This window comes from Wyeomyia smithii, chromosome 2 (assembly GCF_029784165.1).
Source record: "Wyeomyia smithii strain HCP4-BCI-WySm-NY-G18 chromosome 2, ASM2978416v1, whole genome shotgun sequence".
Lineage (NCBI taxonomy): Eukaryota > Metazoa > Arthropoda > Insecta > Diptera > Culicidae > Wyeomyia > Wyeomyia smithii.
Genome location: NC_073695.1, coordinates 133,065,687 through 133,088,814, shown reverse-complemented (window position 1 = coordinate 133,088,814; position 23,128 = coordinate 133,065,687). Strand labels below are relative to the sequence as shown.

General features: G+C 39.7%; 2 protein-coding genes across 7 annotated transcripts in view; both read left to right on the top strand.

The window, feature by feature from the left end:
- Positions 1-23,128, top strand: part of LOC129724163 (inactive dipeptidyl peptidase 10) — a 1,205,782-nt gene that overhangs the window by 39,497 nt on the left and 1,143,157 nt on the right. The window lies entirely within an intron of this gene.
- On the top strand, positions 13,400-14,638 carry LOC129719905 (uncharacterized protein DDB_G0287625-like). The gene has a single exon (XM_055671319.1). It carries the CDS (start codon positions 13,400-13,402, stop codon positions 14,636-14,638), a length of 1,239 nt encoding a protein of 412 aa, XP_055527294.1.

Genomic DNA, 23,128 nt, shown 5'->3' with positions numbered 1-23,128 from the left:
AGAGATACTCATATTGGATAGTATTTGTTTATTTTAGGCTGTTTTTCACAAACCGGTAGTCGCCATCTTGGATTTCAAAATGGTATTTAGGATACTGGTTAAAGAAAAACTCATATTGGGTGATATTTGTTCACTTTGGACTGTTTTTCAAAAGCCGAAAGTCGTCATTTTGGACTTTAAAATTGCCTGTGAAATCAATTTCTGTCATCTGGGCGTAATTCTGGTTCCGAAAACATTCATATTGAATGGTATTTGGTCATTTCCGGCTGTTTGCCAGACGCCGGAAGTCACCATCTAGAAATTCAAGATTGTGTCTGTGATCAATTTTTAGCTTCTGTGCATCTTTCTGGTTCCAGAAATGCTAATATTTAATGGGATACATGAAATAAAACAATTTCTAGTTTCCATTAGGTGCTATCCATACCCTACGTGGACATATGCTGGCTAAATTCAGACAACCCTCTCTCTCTCTCCGTGGTCAAACGATATAAAAAATTCTCGGAAAATTTAACGGACCGTGATCACTTTCCTACCTTCCGACTCCAATTTAAGCTAAAACGTGGTATATGGATAACCTCTTATTCTGGAACGATGTCTAATGTATATATTACCTGCAATGTGTACAATTAAAATAAAAAATATTTGACTTAAAAATGTGTTTGAAAAAAGTGTGCATAAAATCGAGGTAAAATGTGCGTAAAATCGAAGTACATATATCGAGGGTGCATATAATCGAGGGTGCATATAATCGAGGGTGCATATAATCGAGGTATAGCTGTAATCTGGCAGCTACTTTTACTTAATTATTGGCTTAAATAAATGTTCCAAAACTAGGAAAATTGTAGAACCAGCCTTTTTGTTACTACACTCCAATTTTTTCAATTAAAAAATATATAATAAAAAATAGAGAAAAAAATTGCAAAACTTAGTTTGTACTGTATTGATCTAGTCAAACACTTTTCAACATGCATAAAAGTCTTTATGCTATTTTTTTACTAAAATAACACTTTCGAAAAAACTGGCAACTTTTGTTCCCGGACTTCGGACCGGACTCCAGACCTGAACCGGAACGGAGCCAATCGGACCGGACCCAAATCAGACCGGAACGAGCCAGTTCCGATTTTTTACCGGACCGGACCGGACCGGAACGGGGACCCAACGTTTTCGTTCCGATGTCGAACACTACTCATAACTTTACAGCGGAGCGTCTGATTTAAGCTGGCTTTGTTTTGTTGTGTTCGTCTTTGTCCAGGGCAAATTGTTACGGCGAGAAAACTAGGAAAATTCAAAGGAAAATGGTAGTATTCACGAAAATAGAATTTCCATACAACGAAGAAATGAGATCGCAGAAGGCGCAATGAACAACAATAACATGACAGCAATTCAAAACAGGTGAATGACGACAGTTAGTTTATAATCATCCTTTAAAAGCTACCACCGAAAATTAAATCCAAATAGAAGTACGCTCGACTGGTGGCTACTGTCACTATAATCGGTTGAACTATTCTGAACATATGAAAATGCAGCTCTGTCGGTCTGTCTGTCTGTCTGATCCACATAGGCTTGGAAATTACTGAAACGATCGGCGTGGAATTTTGAGTATGGGGGTTTTAGGGGCCGAGAAAGGTGACTAGGATAGTTCGAAACCCCCCTCTTTTCTGAAGGGGAGGGGTCCCATACAAATGAATCACAAATTTATGCACATCTCGAAAACCGACTAAGCAAATCGAACCAAATTTGGCACATGGATGTCTTTGAGGGTAACAAATATGTCCATATTGGTTCGACACCCCTCCCTCTTCTGGAAGTAAGGGGTTCCATACAAATTAAACACAAATTTCTGCACATATCGGGAACTAACCAAGTAAATGGAACTAAATTTGGCAGGTGAATATTTTTAGAGGTAACAAATATGTTTGACACCCCTCCTTCTTCTGGAAGGGTGGGGTTTCCTACTAATTAAACTCAAAATTTTTACAACTCCAGGACTAATCGAGTACATGGAACCAAATTTAGCATGTGGAGGTTTTTGGGGGCAAAAAATATTTTAATGGCACCCTCCCCACTTCTGGATGGGTGGACTCTTATACAAATCAAACATAAATTTCTATGGTGATTTGATACTCCTCCGTACTCTGGAAGGGGAGGCAGATTTCCCATACAAGCTAAACAGATATTTCAACCAGGTTTTCCGGAAAATTGCCTACAATGATCGGGTCGATGGACAGGAGCCAAAACTCGACTTCAGACGCCATTTTTAAATTTCGAGATTGTAATGATGCACTGAAGCCACATGTCGACCTCAGACAACATTTTGAATTGTAAGATGGAAACTTCCGGTTTCTGGAAAACAGCCGAAAATGGTCGATTTCCATCCAATATGAGTACCTCTGGAACCAGAATGATGCACAGAAGCTAGAAATCGATTGCAGAGACCATTTTGAATGCTAAGATGGCGACTTCTAGTGTCTCAAAAACAGCCGAAAATGACCAAATACCACCCAATATGAGCGTTTCTTTAACCAGAATGACGCTCAGAGGCCAGAAATTTCCTTCAAATGCCATTTTGAAATCCAAGATGGCGACTCCTGGTTTCTGGAAAACAGCCGAAAGTGACCGAATACCACCCACTATGAGTATCTCCAGAATCAGAAGCTAAAAATTTACCACAAACACCATTATGAATTGTAGGATGGCGACTTTTGGTTGCAGGAAAACAGCCGAAAATGACCAAATAACACACAATATGGGTGTTTCTTCAACCAGAATGACGCTCAGAAATTGTCTCCAAATGCCATTTTGATATCCAATATGGCGACTTCCGGTTTCGGAAAAACATCCGAAAAAGACCGAATAATACTTAATATGGATATCTTCGTAATCGAGATAATGTATTGAAGTCAAGCTTTGACCCTGGACACTATATGGTGGGGGTCACCAAAATGTGCATGTACATTGAATACTGTTACATAACAATGTTACTATTTTTTAGTAACAGTTATGTTGCAATTAGATAACTTTGTAACGTAACAATGTTACTTCTGTGTTACAGACCGGCAACATTGTGTTACATTCAATGTTGACCGGATCATCATACTATTTACTGCCCGGCCATGGCATATTCTATTCTTTACGTTGAGATAAAGAAGACTTTTTTTACACCAAATGTCGAAAATGGCAACCTTTTGTTGGAATTGTTGGATGTCTGACTTTTTTTTTTTTTTATTCTCGCTTATTTTCCGTCGGTCTAGTTCCGCCACTGTTGTGGCCAATCACCGACGCCCAGGGAGGCGACTCCACACCCAGGACCCTAACTCACGACCCGTTTATTAACGGACCGGCGCCAACGGCTTCACCTCCTCATGCGATGGAAGGCGTGATCCCGAGATTTTTCGCCTCGATGTCTGACTTGTTTTTTATTTTCATGTACAATTCCGTGTCATCGGCATATATCAATACTTTGAGACGATTCAACACAAGGGTAACGTCATTAACAAATAAAATGAAGAACAAAGGGCCTTAATGGGAGCCTTGTGGCATTCCAGATGTCACTTTTACTGGCACAGAAAGGTGTCTCTCAAACCTAACCGTTTGTGTCCTATTCGTCAAATAAGATTCAATCCATCTAAGTAGGCCTGGTTCAACTCCCAGTTTTTTTTTTATTTGAACATAAGCATGGGAATATCTACTGTGTCAAAAGCTTTATTGAAATCCGTGTAGGTATAGAGTTTCCACGAAGTTGCCTCTGTCCATAGACGCAAGAGAGAAATCAACAAATTCAAGTAAGTTGGTAGCTGTGACCTTCCTTTTAAAAACCATGTTGGTTAGATGTTATGCGGTTCTTTACCTGATTAAATATTTTTTGGTTCACGATAGCTTAAAAGAGTTTGGGGATGCATGGTATCATTGCAATGCCACGGTAATTTTTGATATCAGATCTCTTACCTGACTTAAACATCGGTATAAGAAAAGATTTTATGCAGACTGATGGAAATTGTCCAGACGTAAGGGATAAGTTGAAAAGCCAAAACAAAGATTTTACCACAGATAACAGATATCCAAGCTAGAACAAAAAACTCCAGAAATCGCGTGTAAGATTTCAAATTCTAACTCGTTTGGGATGCTAACGACAACTTTCGGCAACTTGCGACTTCAACCACTTTAGTGATGGAAGCACTGGATTATAGTCAAAGCTGCCAGACGCATGAAAATTCTCACAAATAGTAGAGTTGCTGGTTTTGCAACGATATAACACTGATTTTGTGAGGTTTGTGTATTTTTTTTTCATATTAACACTAAAACAAACAAATTTATCGCAAATATAAACTGGGATTGAATAAAATTATTACAAATTATGACTGCTCAAAATTTCTACATTAAAAAACGGCAACGCTTATTATTGCGATAATATCGGTGAGAGCTGGAAAACTATCGATTTTATCGAATCATTGACCAGTGTTCTTACCGCCAACATACTGCGTATTGCAACATGCTAAAAAACCGTTGCGTCTTTTTACACATGAAGCAAAATTAGCTCGGATGTCTGTTATCTGTGGTTTTACGAAAGCAGGAGCAAGATTTTTCCTAAGTGAGGGTGGAATTCCATCTGGACCTGGACCTTTTGGAGCATCCAGTTCTTTTAGTGTTGCGAGGATTTCTTGAACAGTTATTTGTTTAACAGATATGTTTTTTATTTGTTCATGCAAGTGCAAAAAGTATTCAAAGTCCCTGATATCGTCACTATTTTTACAACCGGCTTGAAAGAACACTCGCAAACTTGTTGCTGTAGAGTTCACCCCGGATTGACGATTATTTTGGTTTCCTTATTTTCCTTATTTATACAGATTCACTTCAGCACTCTTTTAAATTTCGTTATCAATATAGATTTATTCGTCCGCTCGTGGTAACGTTTGCCACTGTTCTGCTCAGGAATGGCAGGTCATTTTTTCCAAATGTCTTCACGTTCCAATAAAAAATGACCTACACACGTATACAAGGCAAATTATTAAAAAAATCGAATTTCCCAAAAACGGCCGGCCTAGCGGAAAGTTGTGAGTATGAGCGAATGTTTGTTTACTAGTGGGTCACCATTCCTGAAAATATCATTTTTGGGAATTTCCGTATACTGGAGTAGTAGTCGAATAAGTGACCTATAGACGTTTGGTTTAAGTTGGTTTATTTGACACGGCACGATACATCTTATGTTTCACTGAGCCAGATACAATTCTTATTATGTCTAAGTTAGCAGGAGAAAGAGGGAGGCCATTTTTTTATTTCTCACGGCCGACTACGAGCTAGTGGGGATTAAAGGTTAGAAGAGGGGAGGTACAATTTCGAATTAAAACTATTTAGCACTTTGTTTTTCAACTGGTAGAACAGTAATAGTGATGAGGCGCAGTTTTGGTCTGAAGTGCTTACATAGATGTTGGCTCTTCGTTTTCGTGTTTCCAGCATAGTGGTATTCTTACAAATACACAAAATAATTTTAAATTTAAATGTCAGCATTTTTCAAAAAACAGTATAACTGTGTCATATACTGGAGATCCCTGCTTCCCAGAATGTCTCTGACGGGAACTCTCGGTTTTTTTCCTCGGGCCCGAAGGGAATCTATCAGCTTGTACCTAGCACCAGAGAATTCGGTACACGACCAAACAACATGCTCAATGTCGTGAAAACCTGCACACGTATGTAAAGCAAATTATTGAAAAAATCAAATTTCCCAAGTACGGCCGGCCTAGCGGAAAATTGTGAGTATGAGCGAATGTTGGTCTACTAGTGGGTCATTATTCCTGAAAATATCATTTTTAGGAATTTCCTCATACTGGAGTAGTAGTCGAATAAGTGACCTACACACGTATATAACGCAAATTATTAAAAAAATCGAGTTTCCCAAGTACGGCCGGCCTAGTACTTGGGAAATTCGATTTTTTCAATAATTTGCCTTACATACGTGTGTAGGTCACTTATTCGACTGCCACTATAAAGAACTCCACTATAAAGACTCCACTATAAAGAAATCCCCAAAAATGATATTCTCAGGAATGGTGACCCACCAGTTGACCAGCATTCGCTCATACTTACAATTTTCCGCTAGTGTGGGTCACTTATTCGACTACTACTCCACTATAAGGAATTATTTTCAGGAATGGTGACCCACTAGTTGACAAACATTCGCTCATACTCACAATTTTTCGCTAGGCCGGCAGTACTTTGGAAATTCGATTTTTTCAATAATTTGCTTTGTATACGTGTGTAGGTCACTTATTCGACTACTACTCCAGTATAAGGAAATACCCAAAAATGACATTTTCAGGAATGGTGACCCACCAGTAGACAAACATTCACTCATACTCTCAATTTTCCGCTAGGCCGGCCGTACTGGGGGAATTGGATTTTTTCAATAATTTGCCTTATATACGTGTGTAGGTCACTTATTCGGGAAATTATCCGACATTCCACTATAAGGAAATTCCCAAAAATGATATTTTCAGGAATGGTGACCTACCAGTAGACCAACTTTCGCTCATACTCACAATTTTCCATGAAGCCGGTCGTTCTTGGGAAATTCGATTTTTTCAATAATTTGCCTTGTATACGTGTGTAGGTCACTTATTCGACTACTACTCCACTATAGGGAATTATTTTCAGGAATGGTGACCCACTAGTTGACAAACATTCGCTCATACTCACAATTTTTCCCTAGGCCGGCAGTACTTTGGAAATTCGATTTTTTTCAATAATTTGCCTTGTATACGTGTGTAGGTCACTTATTCGACTACTACTCCAGTATAAAGAAATTCCCAGAAATGACATTTTCAGGAATGGTGACCCACCAGTAGACAAACATTCGCTCATACTCTCAATTTTCCGCTAGGCCGGCCGTACTTGAGAAATTAGATATTTTCAATAATTTGCCTTGTATACGTGTGTAGGTCACTTATTCGACTACAACTCCCTTATAAGGAAATTCCCAAGAATGATATTTTCAGGAATGGTGACCCACCAGCAGTCTTCGATATTGCACGTCGAACAAAGTGTGCGAGAAAATCACGTTTTCGCTGTGCCTCGGATTCTCATGTTTGGATACAAACATACATTTCCCGCGCTGTATGTTTGCACAAATTTGTGAACATTGTTCTAGCTAATGTTTTCATCTGAGCAAGTAACAATCTAGTGTGCTAGGTTCTAAGTTTTGGCTGTGCCAGCGGCGTTGCATTTCGAATCATTTGTAGGTTCCATGATGTGTAGAACATCATGATTTGTAGTACTACCTATGTTTGATTACGACGTTCTCAAGTGAGCCGCAGTATTTTGGGTAGTCAATGATTTTAATATACACCTTTATTTGTTTCTGTTGCAAGGCTGTATACAAAACGAAGCGTGATATGTTGATTAATGTAATAATATTTGTACAAGGAAATATACTTAAATGCTGTATATAAACTGTATTATTCTGGTTCATCTGTTCTCTATAATTGAGGCCGTTGGTTTGGCTCAAGTTTTTTTTTCTTCCATTTGTTCGGCGTGCAGTTAAACCGAACCAAGCGCTAAAACTCATTATTCCGAGTAAATATCATTCAAAGTTTGACCACCTCGTATGCTTCCTGCAAGCGGCTAAAGAGAATTTTTGTTTAACTATCGTTATGAACTGCTTAAATGATTTCAAATTAAAATTTAAATTCAAATTCTGTAACAGCAATACATTCAGCCAATTTGCAGGACAAAAGGCAACTCCGTGTTCAATGTTTAGAAATTGAAAAGAATTCATACCGATATTCACAACCTAATTTTTGATATTACATCCCTTTTACATCAGGTCTGCGTGGAGCTTAAAACCAAAAACATTATTTCAAGTAAAGCGTTCAAAGTTTAATCACTCCGTACCTATGTTTTCTGAAAGCTGCTACTGAGAATTTATGTTATTATATCATTATGAACTGTTCAAATGATTTCAATTTTGATTTTCGCCAGGTTTAATACCTCAACTTAACGCTTTCCCGGCGAAGAAAAATCAGTTTTCACTACTAAAAATGAACTCCAAACTCTTATTAGTCATCAACTATAAGCACAATTGACACAAATTGGATTGCAATTTAAAGATCAATCTCTTCTCTAACCATACTGAATAGTTTCTTCGTGCAAATTTTCAAGTATAATTGTTAAACTCAAATCAAAGTTTGAATGTCAGGTAACGCAATATGGCATCACCCGCCGGGAATGGGTTGAAAAAATGGCGCGTGGTTCGGTCTGGTCGCACGCCGATCATCTCAAAATCACCTTCCATCGTTCTTTGTCTTCAATGCGAAGGATATTTTTGGCGGTTTTAATCGATGCAACTGGAACAGAATCTTCAGCCACATGCTAACGTATCACGTGTGCCAGAACAGTGAAGACATAGTTCACTGTGATTTCCTTTAAGTCCGATGGCTTCATACCAGGCGAGACGTACGATGCAACGAAAAAAAAGCACCTGCCAATTGCACCGATAGGCACCGTTCTGTTTTACAAATTTTAAAACCTATGTGCACGAATTTTTGAACATCGTGTTCAGAACGCATGTAATATCAACATGTTTATGTGTATCTCATATTTGGGCATGTTAGTAGGAAACGGTGAACTACGATGGAAATCGCGCGCTCGTTCAACAAAAACGTAGGATTTTTACACGGCGTGCCCGTGCACATGTGGGCATGTTTTGCGGAAGACTGCCCACTAGAGATGGTCGGGTATGGGAAATCTGTTACCCGTACCCGACCCGTACCCGACTCATCGAAAATTTTCAAACCCGTACCCGACCCGAACCCGAAGTCTGGTTTGTTTAAAATACCCGTACCCGACCCGAACCCGAAAATCTATTCTAACTACCCGTACCCGATAGAAAAAAACGCCGAAATTGCCGGTACCCGACCCGTACCCGACCCGTCCTGGTTTTTTTTTTTATTTTTTTTTTGTTCAACATGCCTGGGTACCTCGTACATTTTATGCACTGATTGTCATATGTGGTTTCTCTAGATGATGGCCGGAGCCAGGCTAGAACCGAGTGTGCGTGTGAACGAACGATAATGAACCCAGAGTTTCAGGCGGGTGGTCCACTATAAGGAATCGGTCCACTATGAAAAGTGCATGCCTGGTAAAGTTTAAAATAAACGACGAGTTTTATAAACACATTAAAGGGTCAAACGAATTTTAAAAGGTCAAAACTAATATAGTTCATAACTTGAGAAAAATTTGATAATTCTCTGCATTTGCCAAAAACCTGTAATTTTGAGCATAGATTCGGTGTCACTGATAAATTCTAAAAATCAGAAAAAACAGGTATTAAATAAATAAATAAATAAATAAATATTTAAGTGCTTAAGTCCAAAATATGGGTGCAATATCATAGAATTTGATTTTTTTATAACTTTTCAAAACTCGGCATACTGACGTTTTTGACATATTTAGAAATAAATATATCATTACTTTGAAACGCTCTGCAGCTTCAATGATAGCTTGATTTTTTTTGGCCTCGAAGAAAAAGTTGATTTGTAGTTAGTTTTTATTACCTATTATAATATATAATATTGTTTAAATTTTTATAAAACAATTTTTTTCCGAAGTTTGGTTGATTTGAGGAGTTGTGCAAAAACTACGTTAGCTGTTTTTGTAAAGAGGACGCCCTGTGGCGTTGCTTGTGCTTGAAGATTATATAATTCTGTTTAATAAAAAAGTTAGGGGAGAAGTGCTTAAAAATCATGACAAATTGAGTCACGTGCTTTATGAACGTCTCCAAATAAAAAGTGGAATGGAGATTCGTGTTCAGCACCCCAAAATTAAGTATATACCATATTTTTGTCGTATTTATCGACACTTTTTTTTACTTGGCAAGCATTTGTATTAAGTCGCCCCACTGTGCAATGCTCCGCGGTTTTCCTGACAGTTATGAAAAAAGCCCGACAAAAACTCCATTTAAATCAAAACCGTTGCAGGAAGAACTATTCAATCTAACATTAGAAAGCGATAGCATGATGTCATTCCCTTGGTGCATAGACTGCCGACAACTGTCAGAATAGGTAGTGGGCGATCTCTCGTTGAGTGATGATGGGCGATTTTCTCTCCGATCTTACCGATTATCGACATTAAGAAAACACCCAGGCTTGAAATGATAAAAATTGAATTCTCACAATGCACGAAAATTGAATTACCCGTACCCGACCCGTACCCGACCCGTACCCGACCAATTGAGAATTTTTCAAACCCGTACCCGACCCGAACCCGAAGCCTTGGTTTTTTAATTACCAGTACCCGACCCGAACCCGTAGAATATTTTTTGGCGTTACCCGAAACCCGACCCGAACCCGTCGGGTACGGGTCGGGTACGGGTTTCGGGTAAAAATACCCGTACCCGACCATCTCTACTGCCCACCAGTAGACCAACATTCGCTCATACTCACAATTTTCCGCCAGGCCGGACGTTCTTGGGAAATTCGATTTTTTCAATAATTTGCTTTATATAGGTGTGTAGGTAACTTATTCGACTACCTCCTCTATAAGGAAATCCCCAAAAATGATATTTTCAGGAATGGTGACCCACTAGTAGACAAACATTCGCTCATTCTCCCAATTTTCCGCTAGGTCGGCTGTTCTTGGGAAATTCGATTTTTTCAATAATTTACCTTATATACGTGTGTAGGTCACTTATTCGACTACTACTCCACTATAAGGAAATTCCCAAAAATGATATTTTCAGGAATAGTGACCCACTAGTAGACAAACATTCGCTCATACTCACAATTTTCCGCTGGGCCGGCCGTACTTGGGAAATTCGATTTTTTCAATAATTTGCCTTGTATACGTGTGTAGGTCACTTATTCGACTACTACTTCAGTATAAGGAAATTCCCAAAAATGATATTTTCAGGAATGGTGACCCACCAGTAGACAAACATTCGCTCATACTCACAATTTTCCGCTAGGCCGGCCGTACATGGGAAATTCGATTTTTTCAATAATTTGTCTTATATACGTGTGACCTACACACTGAATGTTTGTGGTCGATACTAGGAATTTCCTAAATAAAATTACCAGATAAAAGTGAAATTGTTTTTTTTAACAGTTTTCTTATAAGTTTGAGATCACTTTTAAATAAAAGAAATTCTTAATTAATTTTCACTACGTAACTTGAAAGCTGACTTGCATGCAAGTCCTTGCGCGATTTGTCCTTGCGCATTTAACCCGGGTCTCTAAAATCGGTGCTGTGCAGTCGTATTATTCAACCGTGTTCGTTTAGGCGTTCTAATATTTTTTTAAGTTTTAAAATAGTTTATTTGACACGGCACGATACAATTTATGTTTAACTGAGCCAAATACATTTTTTTAAATTCTAAATTAGCAGGTGAGAGAACGAGGCACATATTTTATATCTCGCGGCCGACTACGAGCTAGTGGGGATTTAAAGTGATAGGATGGGAGTTACAATTTTGTTTTTAACTATTTTAAATTAAAGAATGTATTCATTTGTACTTGGCTAACCAGTGATGTTCTATTTGACAGTTTTGGTCTGAGGTGTCTGCGTAAACTTAAGGTGCCGAGTCTTCGTTTTAGTGTCTCCAGCATGGTGTATCATTTTCTTTCAGCTTGTGACGGGAATTGTAATCCAACAAATACAGTCACCGTTCGATAACTGCAAGTCTTTTAACTGCAACGCTTTTTAACTGCAAGACCGATAGCTGCAACAACTTTGCAGTTATCGGAACGCAGTCCGTCAAAGCTGATGTCAAAGTCATATTTGACATTGAAGTGACAGATCTCGCGGGGGGATTCTAAATGCATTCGAAAATGAAAATTGTTGAATCTCTAGAAACATTTCAAGAGGACTTTTTCATTTCTCTCGATTTTTTTTCGATTTCGTTTACTTGTCCCTTCATTCTAGATGGGAGATTATAGATCTCCACTATCAATCAATGAAACAAAATCACCATGAATCACATAATCACTTTCCGTAATTATTATAAGAGAAAGAAATTATTCCTTGTGCATTGTTTGGCTAGCTTTCACTACTCAGCGAGGCAGTGCATAGTAGATCACAAACAATATTTTGTGACCTAGCGTTTAATAGACCATTTTAGGAACTGACAAGTGTCACGGATCCTGCTGGCATTGATGTTGCTTTTACTTGCGTTATGCCAGTGGTTTCGAGCTTTCTGTCAAAATTTCATTCATGAATTAAGTTCAGAAACGTCTCGTAAAATGGTCTATTGTAGTAATGAACTTTATCGCCTACATATTGGTTACGTGAAGTAGTTACTAAAACGCAATAGATTATGATGCGGATATATGAATATCAAATTGATTAATCGAAAAGCACATTTCGACATCATTAAAAACAAAAATGGTAGTGTCGGACCCCCCTCTAAATTTTGGCATGTGTCAGGTGTTGCAATTATCGAACGGCATTCGATAACTGCAATGTAAACATGTTGCAGTTAGCGAACGACGACTGTATTTTGTTAATTTTGAAACAAGTTTTTGTGAGATAAAACTGAACCGCGTTTGGCATCGTTTGACATCAAAATTCAAAATAAAAAATTTTGAGGTGTGCCGTTGTTGCACGAAACTGACGATATCCCCAACTGACTGTAAGGACGTGGCCGGCGCCGTTATTGGTCTATAAAACATCGGGTCATTGAATGATGCACAGTGAGGAGGAATGGCCACTCCCAGTCGTTTCTTCAATTGGTTCATTGTGCATCTTGAATGGCTCGGACCCATCACGGAGTAGCAACCATTGATATGTACAGTCAGAACTAAGCTAAGCTAAGCTAAACATAACTAGTGTCATACAAACGAGTTATCTCTCAAACTTACAAATAACAAACTTCATAACAATTTGATATGCGGTTCAAAAGTTATGGGAAAAAAAAGAAATTCAAGCGGGGGCCTAGTGTGGTTGGTAACGTCTCCGCCAACCACGCTCGACGCCTGGGTTCGAATCCCACCGCCGACATAGGTGTCGATGGTTGTGAGGTGGCGTGATCCACTCACAACCAACCCAAACTGGTCTAGATTCAATCCTAGCCGACACCGGGAGATTTTCTGAGGCGAAAAATCTCTGGGATCACGCCTTCCATCGCATGAGGAAGTAAAGCCGTTGGCGCCGGTCCGTTAATAAACGGGTCGTGAGTTAGGGTCCTGGGTGTGGAGTCGCCTCCCTGGGCGTCGGTGATTGGCCACAACAGTGGCGGAACTAGACCGACGGAAAATAAGCGAGAATAAAAAAAAAAAAGAGATTCAAAGACTATTTGAAATCGGTGTTCAAATCGTCAATCAGTTCGGACGTGTTTTCAAGTCGTTCCCGACCTCGCGCGTACTAAGCTATACTTTGTTTATTATTGTTTGTTTGTTTATATATTAACATCAACATGAGCAAGGTCTGCGAAATTTGTGCCAAAGATTCTTTTACCGATGTGTTGTGGACTTGTGTCGGATGCACCCGGAAGTTTCATGCAACTTGCGTTGGAATACCGGTGACCCGTACCTCTGCCCGCATTAAAAAAGTCGGCCAACTTACGGTAGATCCAACTTCATTCCTGCTTCCGTGCTGCGAGGAATGCCAATCGTTAGTCTCTACGACATTTGAAGTGAAAACGCTAGCGGAGCAACAAAAGCTGATTTTAGAGCAGCAAAAAGAATTGGTCGATGCCAACCAACGAATTGCTGCCGATGTAAGCAAACTTAGTGTAATGGGTGCGCTGTTTTCCGATATGGAACAGCAAATTGAAGAAACTGTGTCAGTGGTCAACCTCAACACAACAACAAAAGTTGAAAATGCTGAGTCAACATTATCGCGAGACATCGTAGCCGCTAACAATATGAAATCAAATGATCTAGTAGATTTAAAAAACCATTTGACGACCCTCTTTAACATTTCTTCTGAGGCAACGAGGGATCGTATCGATAAGTATGTAACCGATCTTACAGACGACTTAGAAAGGGAGTTGAAGCGCATTGCTAAAGAAGTGCACGACTTAAGCTCTGCCGCAGTGAATATGGCAGCACACTGCACTGAACACAGCTCGGCTCTATCACACACCGCAGATGAAGCGTTTAATCTGCTAAAGGAAAATGTTTTATCTGAAGTGAAATCTCTCGGTAATGCGATATCGAACCTAGAGCACGAATTGAAAAGCGCTGTCAACCAGAACATTAAAGCTCCACCTGAAACACTTCTAAGTTTGCATGCTGAATTTCATGCAGAAAATGCTGACAAATCAGGATGGCGCCTCATAGGCAGTAAAAGAATTTGGAAACCGGATTGGACCGACTATGACGAACGAAAAAAGCGCCGGATGCAGCAGCAAAAGAACGTAGAAGCTGCCAGGAAACGAAGAAACCGACGGAAACAGGCTTACCTTAACAATACCAATAACGATACTCACAACAATAACAACAACGGCAACAACAACCGAGCATCTAGGAGCAGCGATTTGCCGAACAGAAATCACGTCTATAGCAACAATAACAACAACAACTATCATAGAGGACAGAGCAACAACTTCAACACCAATAGTAATCGTAGATATACCAACCCCAACCGTCACGTCAACAACAGTTTGGTCAACAGACAACAGAATAACGTCACCAACTCTCACAATGATTGACAACACACCAACCATTCAAACGATTAGACGTTTTCATGCAAATCAACTGTTACCACCAGACAGAGTGCTTCTTGCAGCAGCGAAAGACCGATTCTCCAGACCTCAAGCTAACTTCATTCCTACGATTCAATTTCAAAGAGGCGAAGCTCTAAACCCATACCCGGCGAACGACGCGTTTCCACTTTCTCAACCCCAGATGATCAGCGAACATGGACACCTTTCTACTTGCGTGCTCATCTAGGCACTCGTGTCTTCAACGCAATTGACTCACTCATCAGAGGACCGTTGCTGGCGATAATTTTGTTCAACCTAGAGAGGAAGGAAATGACGCGACCTGCTCTGCTCTGGTAAACACTTCTGTTAATAATGACTCTCATTCTTTAGCTTCTATACTCGAACACCCCATCCCACACCCCAAAATTTTAACCGCATGTGAGGCGCTCACAAAATTAACGAAATTCAAAAAAATGTAGGCTATCCTGTTCATTTTCTGTTATTCTAGCAACCGAAACCAGCTGGGATGAGGGTGCAGCGAAGAAGTCTTCGGTTGCTGATATAATGTCTATAGAAATGACCGTAACTATCAACTACCTGAAATGAAATCCGGTGGTGGTGTTTAAATTGCGATGTCAATAGACTTTAATTCAGTGCTTATCGACACCATTTAGTTTAAAGAGTTCGAACATGTTTGGGTTAAAGCAGAACTAGCAGGAGAGACACACGTATTTGTCTCTGTCTATTTCCCTCCAAATAATGCGCGGAAAGAAATTTTTGAAAAGTTTTTTCATGTTGTTGGAAATATTGCATCTAAGCTGTTACCTGAAGTAAAACTCCACATATACGGTGATTTCAATCAACGCAACATTGATTTTATTCCGGAAATCGATAACCACAGCATTCTACTTCCAATTATTGGCGAAAATGAAACGCTGCAACTTCTTTTTGATAAAACCTCTAGTCTTGGCCTTAATCAAATAAATCACGTGAAAAATAGACAAAATTGTTATTTTGATCTGTTAATGTCCAACATTAGTAAACACTGTTGTGTGACGAATTCATTACAACCATTATGGAAAAACGAAGTTTATCATACAGCAATAGAGTTTTCTTTATTTGTGCATGTGAATAAAAGACCTGATGAATATGAATTCTAAGATGTTTTTGATTTTCAGTCAGCAAACTATGATGAATTAAAACACAAACTAAATGGTATCAACTGGCAAATTTTCCTTCATGGAAACGTCGATTCGGCTATAGAAAATCTTTATAAAATATTGTCTGATTTATTTATTAGCGACATACCATTGAAAAGAAGAAGACGTCAAGGCAATTCCAAATACCCAATCTGGTGCAATAGACAAATTAAAAACTTTTTCAATCGCAAAAAAAAAGCACACAAAAATACAAAACTCATAATAATTGTGATGCTTTAACAACTTATCTTAACATTTGCGGCGAATTAAACGATGCCATTAGTAACGCGTTTGAAGAGATCACACTAAAAACTGAGCTTGAAATCAAATCTCGTCCAAAAAATTTTTCAAATATGTTAAATCAAAGTTAAAATCTGAAAATTTTCCTTCAATAATGCAACTTCATGACAAAGTTGAAGAGAACCCGGATGACATCACTGATCTATTTGCTGATTTTTTTCAATAAAGTTATACAACTTTCTCAGAACCTGATCGTGACTATACATTCTTCACCAACTTTCCTGAGTTTCCCAACTACTTCAATATTGAACATGTCAGCGCATGCGAAATTGAAGATACTTTAAAAGCTTTGGATGCGTCTAAAGGTCCGGGACCAGACGAAATTCCGCCAGCATTCATGAAACATTTAGCTGAAGAGCTAACTTCCCCACTGTTCTTGATTTTCAATATGTCGCTGGAATCTGGTTGCTTCCCAAAATTCTTTAGCAACTATCGAGGCATAGCCATTAGCAACTATCGAGGCATAGCCATTAGCAACTATCGAGGCATAGCCATTTTTTCTTGTACACCTAAGCTTTTTGAAGCAATAATAAACAAAAAGTTATTCCACCAAATAAAAAATAGAATTACTCCAACGCAACACGGCTTTTTCAAAGGTCGCTCAACAACAACTAACTTACTCGAGTTTATTAACTTCTCTTTGAACGCAATGGATAAAGGAACTTATGTTGAAACCTTATATACTGATTTCAGCAAAGCTTTCGATCGCATTGATATACCCATGCTTCTCTTCAAGTTACGAAAAATTGGAATTCATCCACAATTACTCAAATGGATTGCATCGTATTTGACAGATCGTCAACAAACAGCCAAATTTAAAGGCGTACTATCGAAACCTATTCAGGTAACCTCGGGAGTTCCTCAAGGCTCGCACTTGGGCCCTCTACTATTCATATTATTTGTAAACGACATTTCCTTTACTCTAAAACATGTTAAAACTCTTATTAATGGCGACGACATATAACTTTTCATTGAAATTAAAAACGCTGATGATGTAAACATTTTTCGTAACGAGATAAAATATTTTTATATTTGGTGTAAAAAAAGCCTTCTTCAGCTAAACGTAAAAAAATGTAGTTCAAGCATTATTATTTTCTTAGGAGATCAGGTAGTAGAGAAATGTGAACGAGTTAGGGACTTAGGAGTCATACTCGACTCAAAATTAACATTCACTGATCATTACAATACAATTATCAATAAGGCTAGTAACATGCTCAGTTTCATAAAACGTTTCTGCTATAATTTCCAAGATCCATACACAATAAAAACACTTTATAATTCCTATGTCAGGTCACTTTTAGAATACTGTAGCATTGTATGGTCTCCGTTTTCTGCAACACATGTAGACAGAATAGAATCAGTACAAAAACAATTCCTGTAATATGCACTACGTAATCTACGATGGACGTCATTTCCCTTACCATCATATGACGAACGCTGCAGACTTATTGATATCCAATCATTAAAAGCCCGTCGTGAATTCGCAATGATGTCATTTGTTAACGATATCGTATCTCAGCGTGTCGATTCACCCGAAATATTATCAAAACTCAATTTTTATGTACCTTTTAGAAATTTACGAACTCGGACTTTGTTTTCTTTAAATCATCAACGAAACAATTATGCTAGATACGGGCCTATTAATCAAATGATGCTAGTGTATAACCAACACTGTGAAGCAATTGACTTTTTTATGTCGAGAACTAAATTAAAACAATATTTCAATTCAACGCGTAATTTAAATCGATAGAATACATCCATTGTAATAATCCGTCAAGTAAAGAAACCATTATTCAATTATGTACAAACTCTTTTTTTCCTCTTTCACTAGTATAAATAACATATAGCATGTAAGTTAGTTATAACTTATGTAGTCTATATTTTGTAATATATGTATATTTTCGAGCAACGCGATACCGTTCTGTTATAACAATACTCATTGCAAAAAAAATGCTTCTTTTCCTTGATTTAAATTGACAGTCAATGACAGCTCATTCTGGTTCATTTTGACACTCACACAGCTTCGTATCCGTTTCTCCCTCCCAGAGATACACTATTGAAAAATTAATAGATAACATCGATTGTCTAAATCATACCGAGCAACCAATCACCACCTCTCTTCACAAGCACAGTCGACACTAACGGATACAACCGATCTGACTTTGTGAACGATTCTACTATTTATAAATGACATTTCCTTCAATCTAAAACATGTACCTACAAACTCTTATTTATGCCGACGACATAAAACTTTTCATTGAAATTAAAAAATGATAAATGTAGTCTACGTTTGTTTGACGAAATAAATAAATAAAAAAAAACACTTCATTAAAAATATTAGAACATTCGCTTCTCTGCTATCGTTGCGAAAGGAAGCATTCGAGAATAGGTCCGTTACTTTTGCTCGCTCGAACAAACAATACTGTTTGGTGTCCGGACAGCACGTGTCGCTTGTGTTTTCCGGTTTCGTTGCTGACAGACAATAAACATCCAGCAGCCAGAGCAAATCCCGCGTCGCCGGGCGCTGGTTACCCCTTGCGGCACAGAAGACTTTGTGCACTGTGTTCAGACTGTACGCGTGCTACTGGTGTTTTCGGTACCGACACAGTGACTAGAAAGCAATTCAGTAGTCGCTGCAAATTCCCCGCGCCGCCGGGCGCCGTCTATCCCCTAGCGGGGTACGAGAGTGTACATTGTGTGCAGATGCTACCGAAGGAATTCCTTCGCACCACCAACCGCTGGTTAGCCCCTAGTGCTGGTTCAGCTGGAGGAGACTGATTGCGATTCCTACCAAGCCACTTACTGGATTAATCCAACCATCAGCCAGGAGGGCACGTAGGCAAAAATACAAAAAGTCTGGTGAAGTATTCACATTTTGTTTTATTTCCTTTATTATTATTATTTTTTTCAATACGGTCGTCTTTTTTCTTATTTTATACACCTTATTTTGAAAAATTGTTTTTACATTTTACAACAATTATTTGATTCCCCCCATATACGCATATTTATTGTTTACGTGCGGTAGAGCAGAACGCTCCCGCAAAAAATGGACGACATGCAGGTGCAACTATTCCTGGATGTGGAAACAAATGGGGAAGAGATTGAGATCTCCCCCATCAATTCCCCTCTACCTTCCCCTGTACCATCCGCCCGTAACCGAGATTACGAATGTGAGGCCTAACAAACTGCGAGTTGTCGTGAGTAGCTTGAAGCAAGCAAACGAAATTGCTAGCTACGAGCTCTTCACAAGGGAGTACCGCGTTTACATCCCTGCCAAGGACGTGGAGATCGACGGTGTGGTTACCGTCACGGATTGGTCTGTATCAAGAACCCCCTGATTCAAAATGCAAAGATACTGGATCCATCGAAGAAGGGAAGAAGAAATTCCCCCTCGGATTCCTTCCGGGTGACATTCGCCGGATCCGCACTGCCGAACTACATAGCTTTGGACAGGGTTCGTCTGCCTGTAAGCCTGTTTGTACCGCGGGTCATGCATTGCCAAAACTGCAAGCAGTTAGCTCTTACAGCCACCTACTGCTGCAACAAGGCACGCTGCAGCAAGTGCGGAGGCAATCATGCTGAGTCCACTTGCAGTGAGGATACTGAAAAGTGTCTTTACTGCGAGGGAGCTCGGCATGACCTTTCGGCGTGTCCCGCGTACAAACAGCGCGAGGAAAAAATTAAGCGTTCCCTCAAGGAACGATCAAAGCGCTCTTTTACAGAAATGCTTAAGAGGGCTGAGCCACCCTCGACAGGAAACATCTTTTCCTTTTTGCCAACCGATGAGGGTACATCTGACGATCCCGTTGAAGGGTGTTCTTTTGCCATGCCAGAAGGATTTAGGAAGAGGAGTATTATCAATTCTCCTAATCTTTCTCGCAAAGATCGCAAGATAACCCCTAGTGGAATGACCAATAAGCCTACACAAAAAGGAAGCGATGAAGAAAAACCGAAGCAAGTACCTCCCGGTTTTAATTTCAAATCAAATCAGGTGTACCCACCGCTTCCTTAGGCACCAAAAACCCCTCGTGCACCCATTTCTCGATCAGAAGATAAAAAAGAAACAGGGTTCATAAAATTTTCTGATATTGTGGACTGGATATTCAAAACATTCAACATACCAAATCCTCTAAAAAATTTTCTACTTGCCCTTCTTTCTACAGTGAAAACTTTTTTGAAGTAACTAGTAGCAACTTGGCCCCTCATTATAGCCATCATATCTTCCGATGAATAATACGGCGAAAGAGGCTAGGAATTTTATCACTGTATTACAGTGGAATTGCAGAAGTATCACCCCCAAATTTGATCTGTTCTCTCATTTGATAAATATATACAATTGTGACGCATTTGCGCTCTGTGAGACATTTCTCAATTCAAACGATCAACTTAATTCCCACGATTTTAACATAATTCGTCGAGATCGAGACTCACATGGTGGAGGGGTACTTTTAGGGATCAAAAAGTGCGATTTTTTTTTCAGAATCGACCTCCCCTCGATCTCGAATATTGAAGTCGTTGCCATTCAAACGAATATGAATGGAAAAGTCCTATGTCTTGTTTCGTTATATATCGCTCCATTCGCGCGGATTCAACAGAAGCATCTCACTGATATAGCAGAGTTGCGTCCCGCGCCTTTTTTGATATTGGGAGATTTTAATTCTTACTGTTCGCTATGGGGGTCGCTGTACGACGACAACCGATCTCTTTAATTTGTAACTTAATCGACGACTTCAATATTACACTTTTGAATACTGGGGAAGCGACCCGTGTACCTAATCCTTCAGCACGTCAAAGCGTGCTTGACCTATCCGCGTTAGATTGCCGGTGGAAAGTAATCAACGATCCCTACGGTAGTGATCACCTACCAATCGTTATCTCAAATGCTAATGGGTCAACTCCAACGGATCCAATCAATATTGCGTATGACCTCACACGTAACATTGATTGGAAGTCTTATGAGACCATAATATCGCAAAGAATCGAGTACCACGTGGAACTTCCTCCGGAGGAAGAGTACGCGTTCCTTTCTGGCTTGATCATCGACGCCGCGACTCAAGGTCAGACGAAACCGATATCCGGGGTAATGATTAGACGGCGCCCTCCCTCCAAAGAGTGCTCAGACCTGTACGCGCGAAGGTCCTCGATGTATTTGGCCTTCCGAGAACAAGGCACTACCGAATTGCTCCGAAAGTACGATGTACTGGATAGATAGATGAAGAGCTTGATAAAAGCAAAAAAAATTAGTTGCATGGGTCTCCCCCAGGGCTCATGTTTAAGCCCCCTCTCTCATATAATTTTTACGTCAATGACATCGATGAATGTCTTGCAAATTCATGCACGCTAAGGCAACTTGCAGACGATAGCGTTGTATCCATTACTGGTAGCGAGGCTAGCGATCTGCAAGATACCTTAGGCAATTTGTCTGAATGGGCTCTTAAGCTGGGTATCGAATTCTCTCCGGAGAAAACTGAGTTGGTCGTTTTTTCTAGGAAGCATAATCCAGCTCAGCTGCAGCTCCTACTAGCGGGTAAAACAATCACTCAGGTTTTAGTCGCTAAATATCTCGGGGTCTGGTTCGATTCAAAATGCACCTGGGCTTGTCATATTAGGTATCTGACACGAAAATGCCAACAGAGGATTAATTTTCTTCGTACAATTACCGGAACCTGGTGGGGTGCCCACCCAGGAGACCTTCTAAGGTTATACCAAACAACGATACTGTCAGTTATTGAATACGGTTGTTTCTGCTTTCGCTGCGCTGCGAAAACGCACATTATGAAACTAGAAAGAATACAATATCGTTGTTTGCGTATTGCCTTGGGCTGCATGCAGTCGACCCATACGATGAGTCTTGAAGTGCTAGCGGGTTTTCTTCCGTTGAAACATCGTTTTTGGAATCTCTCTTACCGGTTGCTAATTCGATGCACAGTTATGAACCCATTAGTAATTGAAAATTTCGAGAAGTTGGTCGACCTTCAATCTCAATTCAGATTTATGACTTTATATTTTGACTATATGGCTCAAGATATTAACCCTTCTTCATACGTTCCTTTCAATGTCGCACTTTTAGATATTTCTAATACTGCTATATTCTTCGACACCTGAAAGAAGAAGAGAAAGAAAGATGAAAGAAGACATTACAAGTATCCCGAATCAATTGCGACCCCAAGAGATCCCTAAGATTTTTTCCAATAAGTTTAAACATGTTAGTCATGATAAAAGGTTTTTCACTGACGGATCTAATCTAGATGAGTCCACTGGCTTCGGTGTTTTTCACGAAAACTTTTCCGCCTCCTACAAACTCGATGATCCTGCTTCCGTGTACGTCGCAGAACTAGCTGCTATTCAGTACTCCCTTGGGATCATCGAAACCCTACCCATAGACCACTACTTCATCTTCACAGACAGTCTCAGTGCCGTTGAAGCTCTGCGATCGATGAAGCCTGTGAAGCACACCCCGTATTTCCTGGGGAAAATACGGCGGTTTTTAAGTGCTTTAACAGACAAAAATTACCGGGTTACCTTAGCGTGGGTCCCTTCTCATTGTTCCATTCCGGCATTGTTCCTTAGCTTTGGCTAAGGGGGGGGGGGGGGCTATTGATGGCGATATTTATAGAAGACCAATTGCTTATGATGAATTTTATAGCATTTTGCGTCAGAGAACACTCAACAGTTGGCAATCATCATGGAACTCAGATGAACTGGGACGGTGGCTACATTTTCCTAAGGTATCGACTAAAGCATGGTTCAAGGGGTTGGAGGTAGGTCGGGACTTCATTCGCGTGATGTCCAGACTTATAACCAATCACTACACATTAAACACGCATCTTTTTCGTATAGGGCTTGTAGGCAGTAATCACTGCGTTTGTGGCGATGGCTACCATGACATCGAGCATGTTGTTTGGTCGTTTGCCGAATTCTGTGGTGAAGGGTCCGAGCTTATAGAATTCCTTCGGGCCCGAGGAAAACAACCGAAGGTTCCCGTTAGAGACGTTCT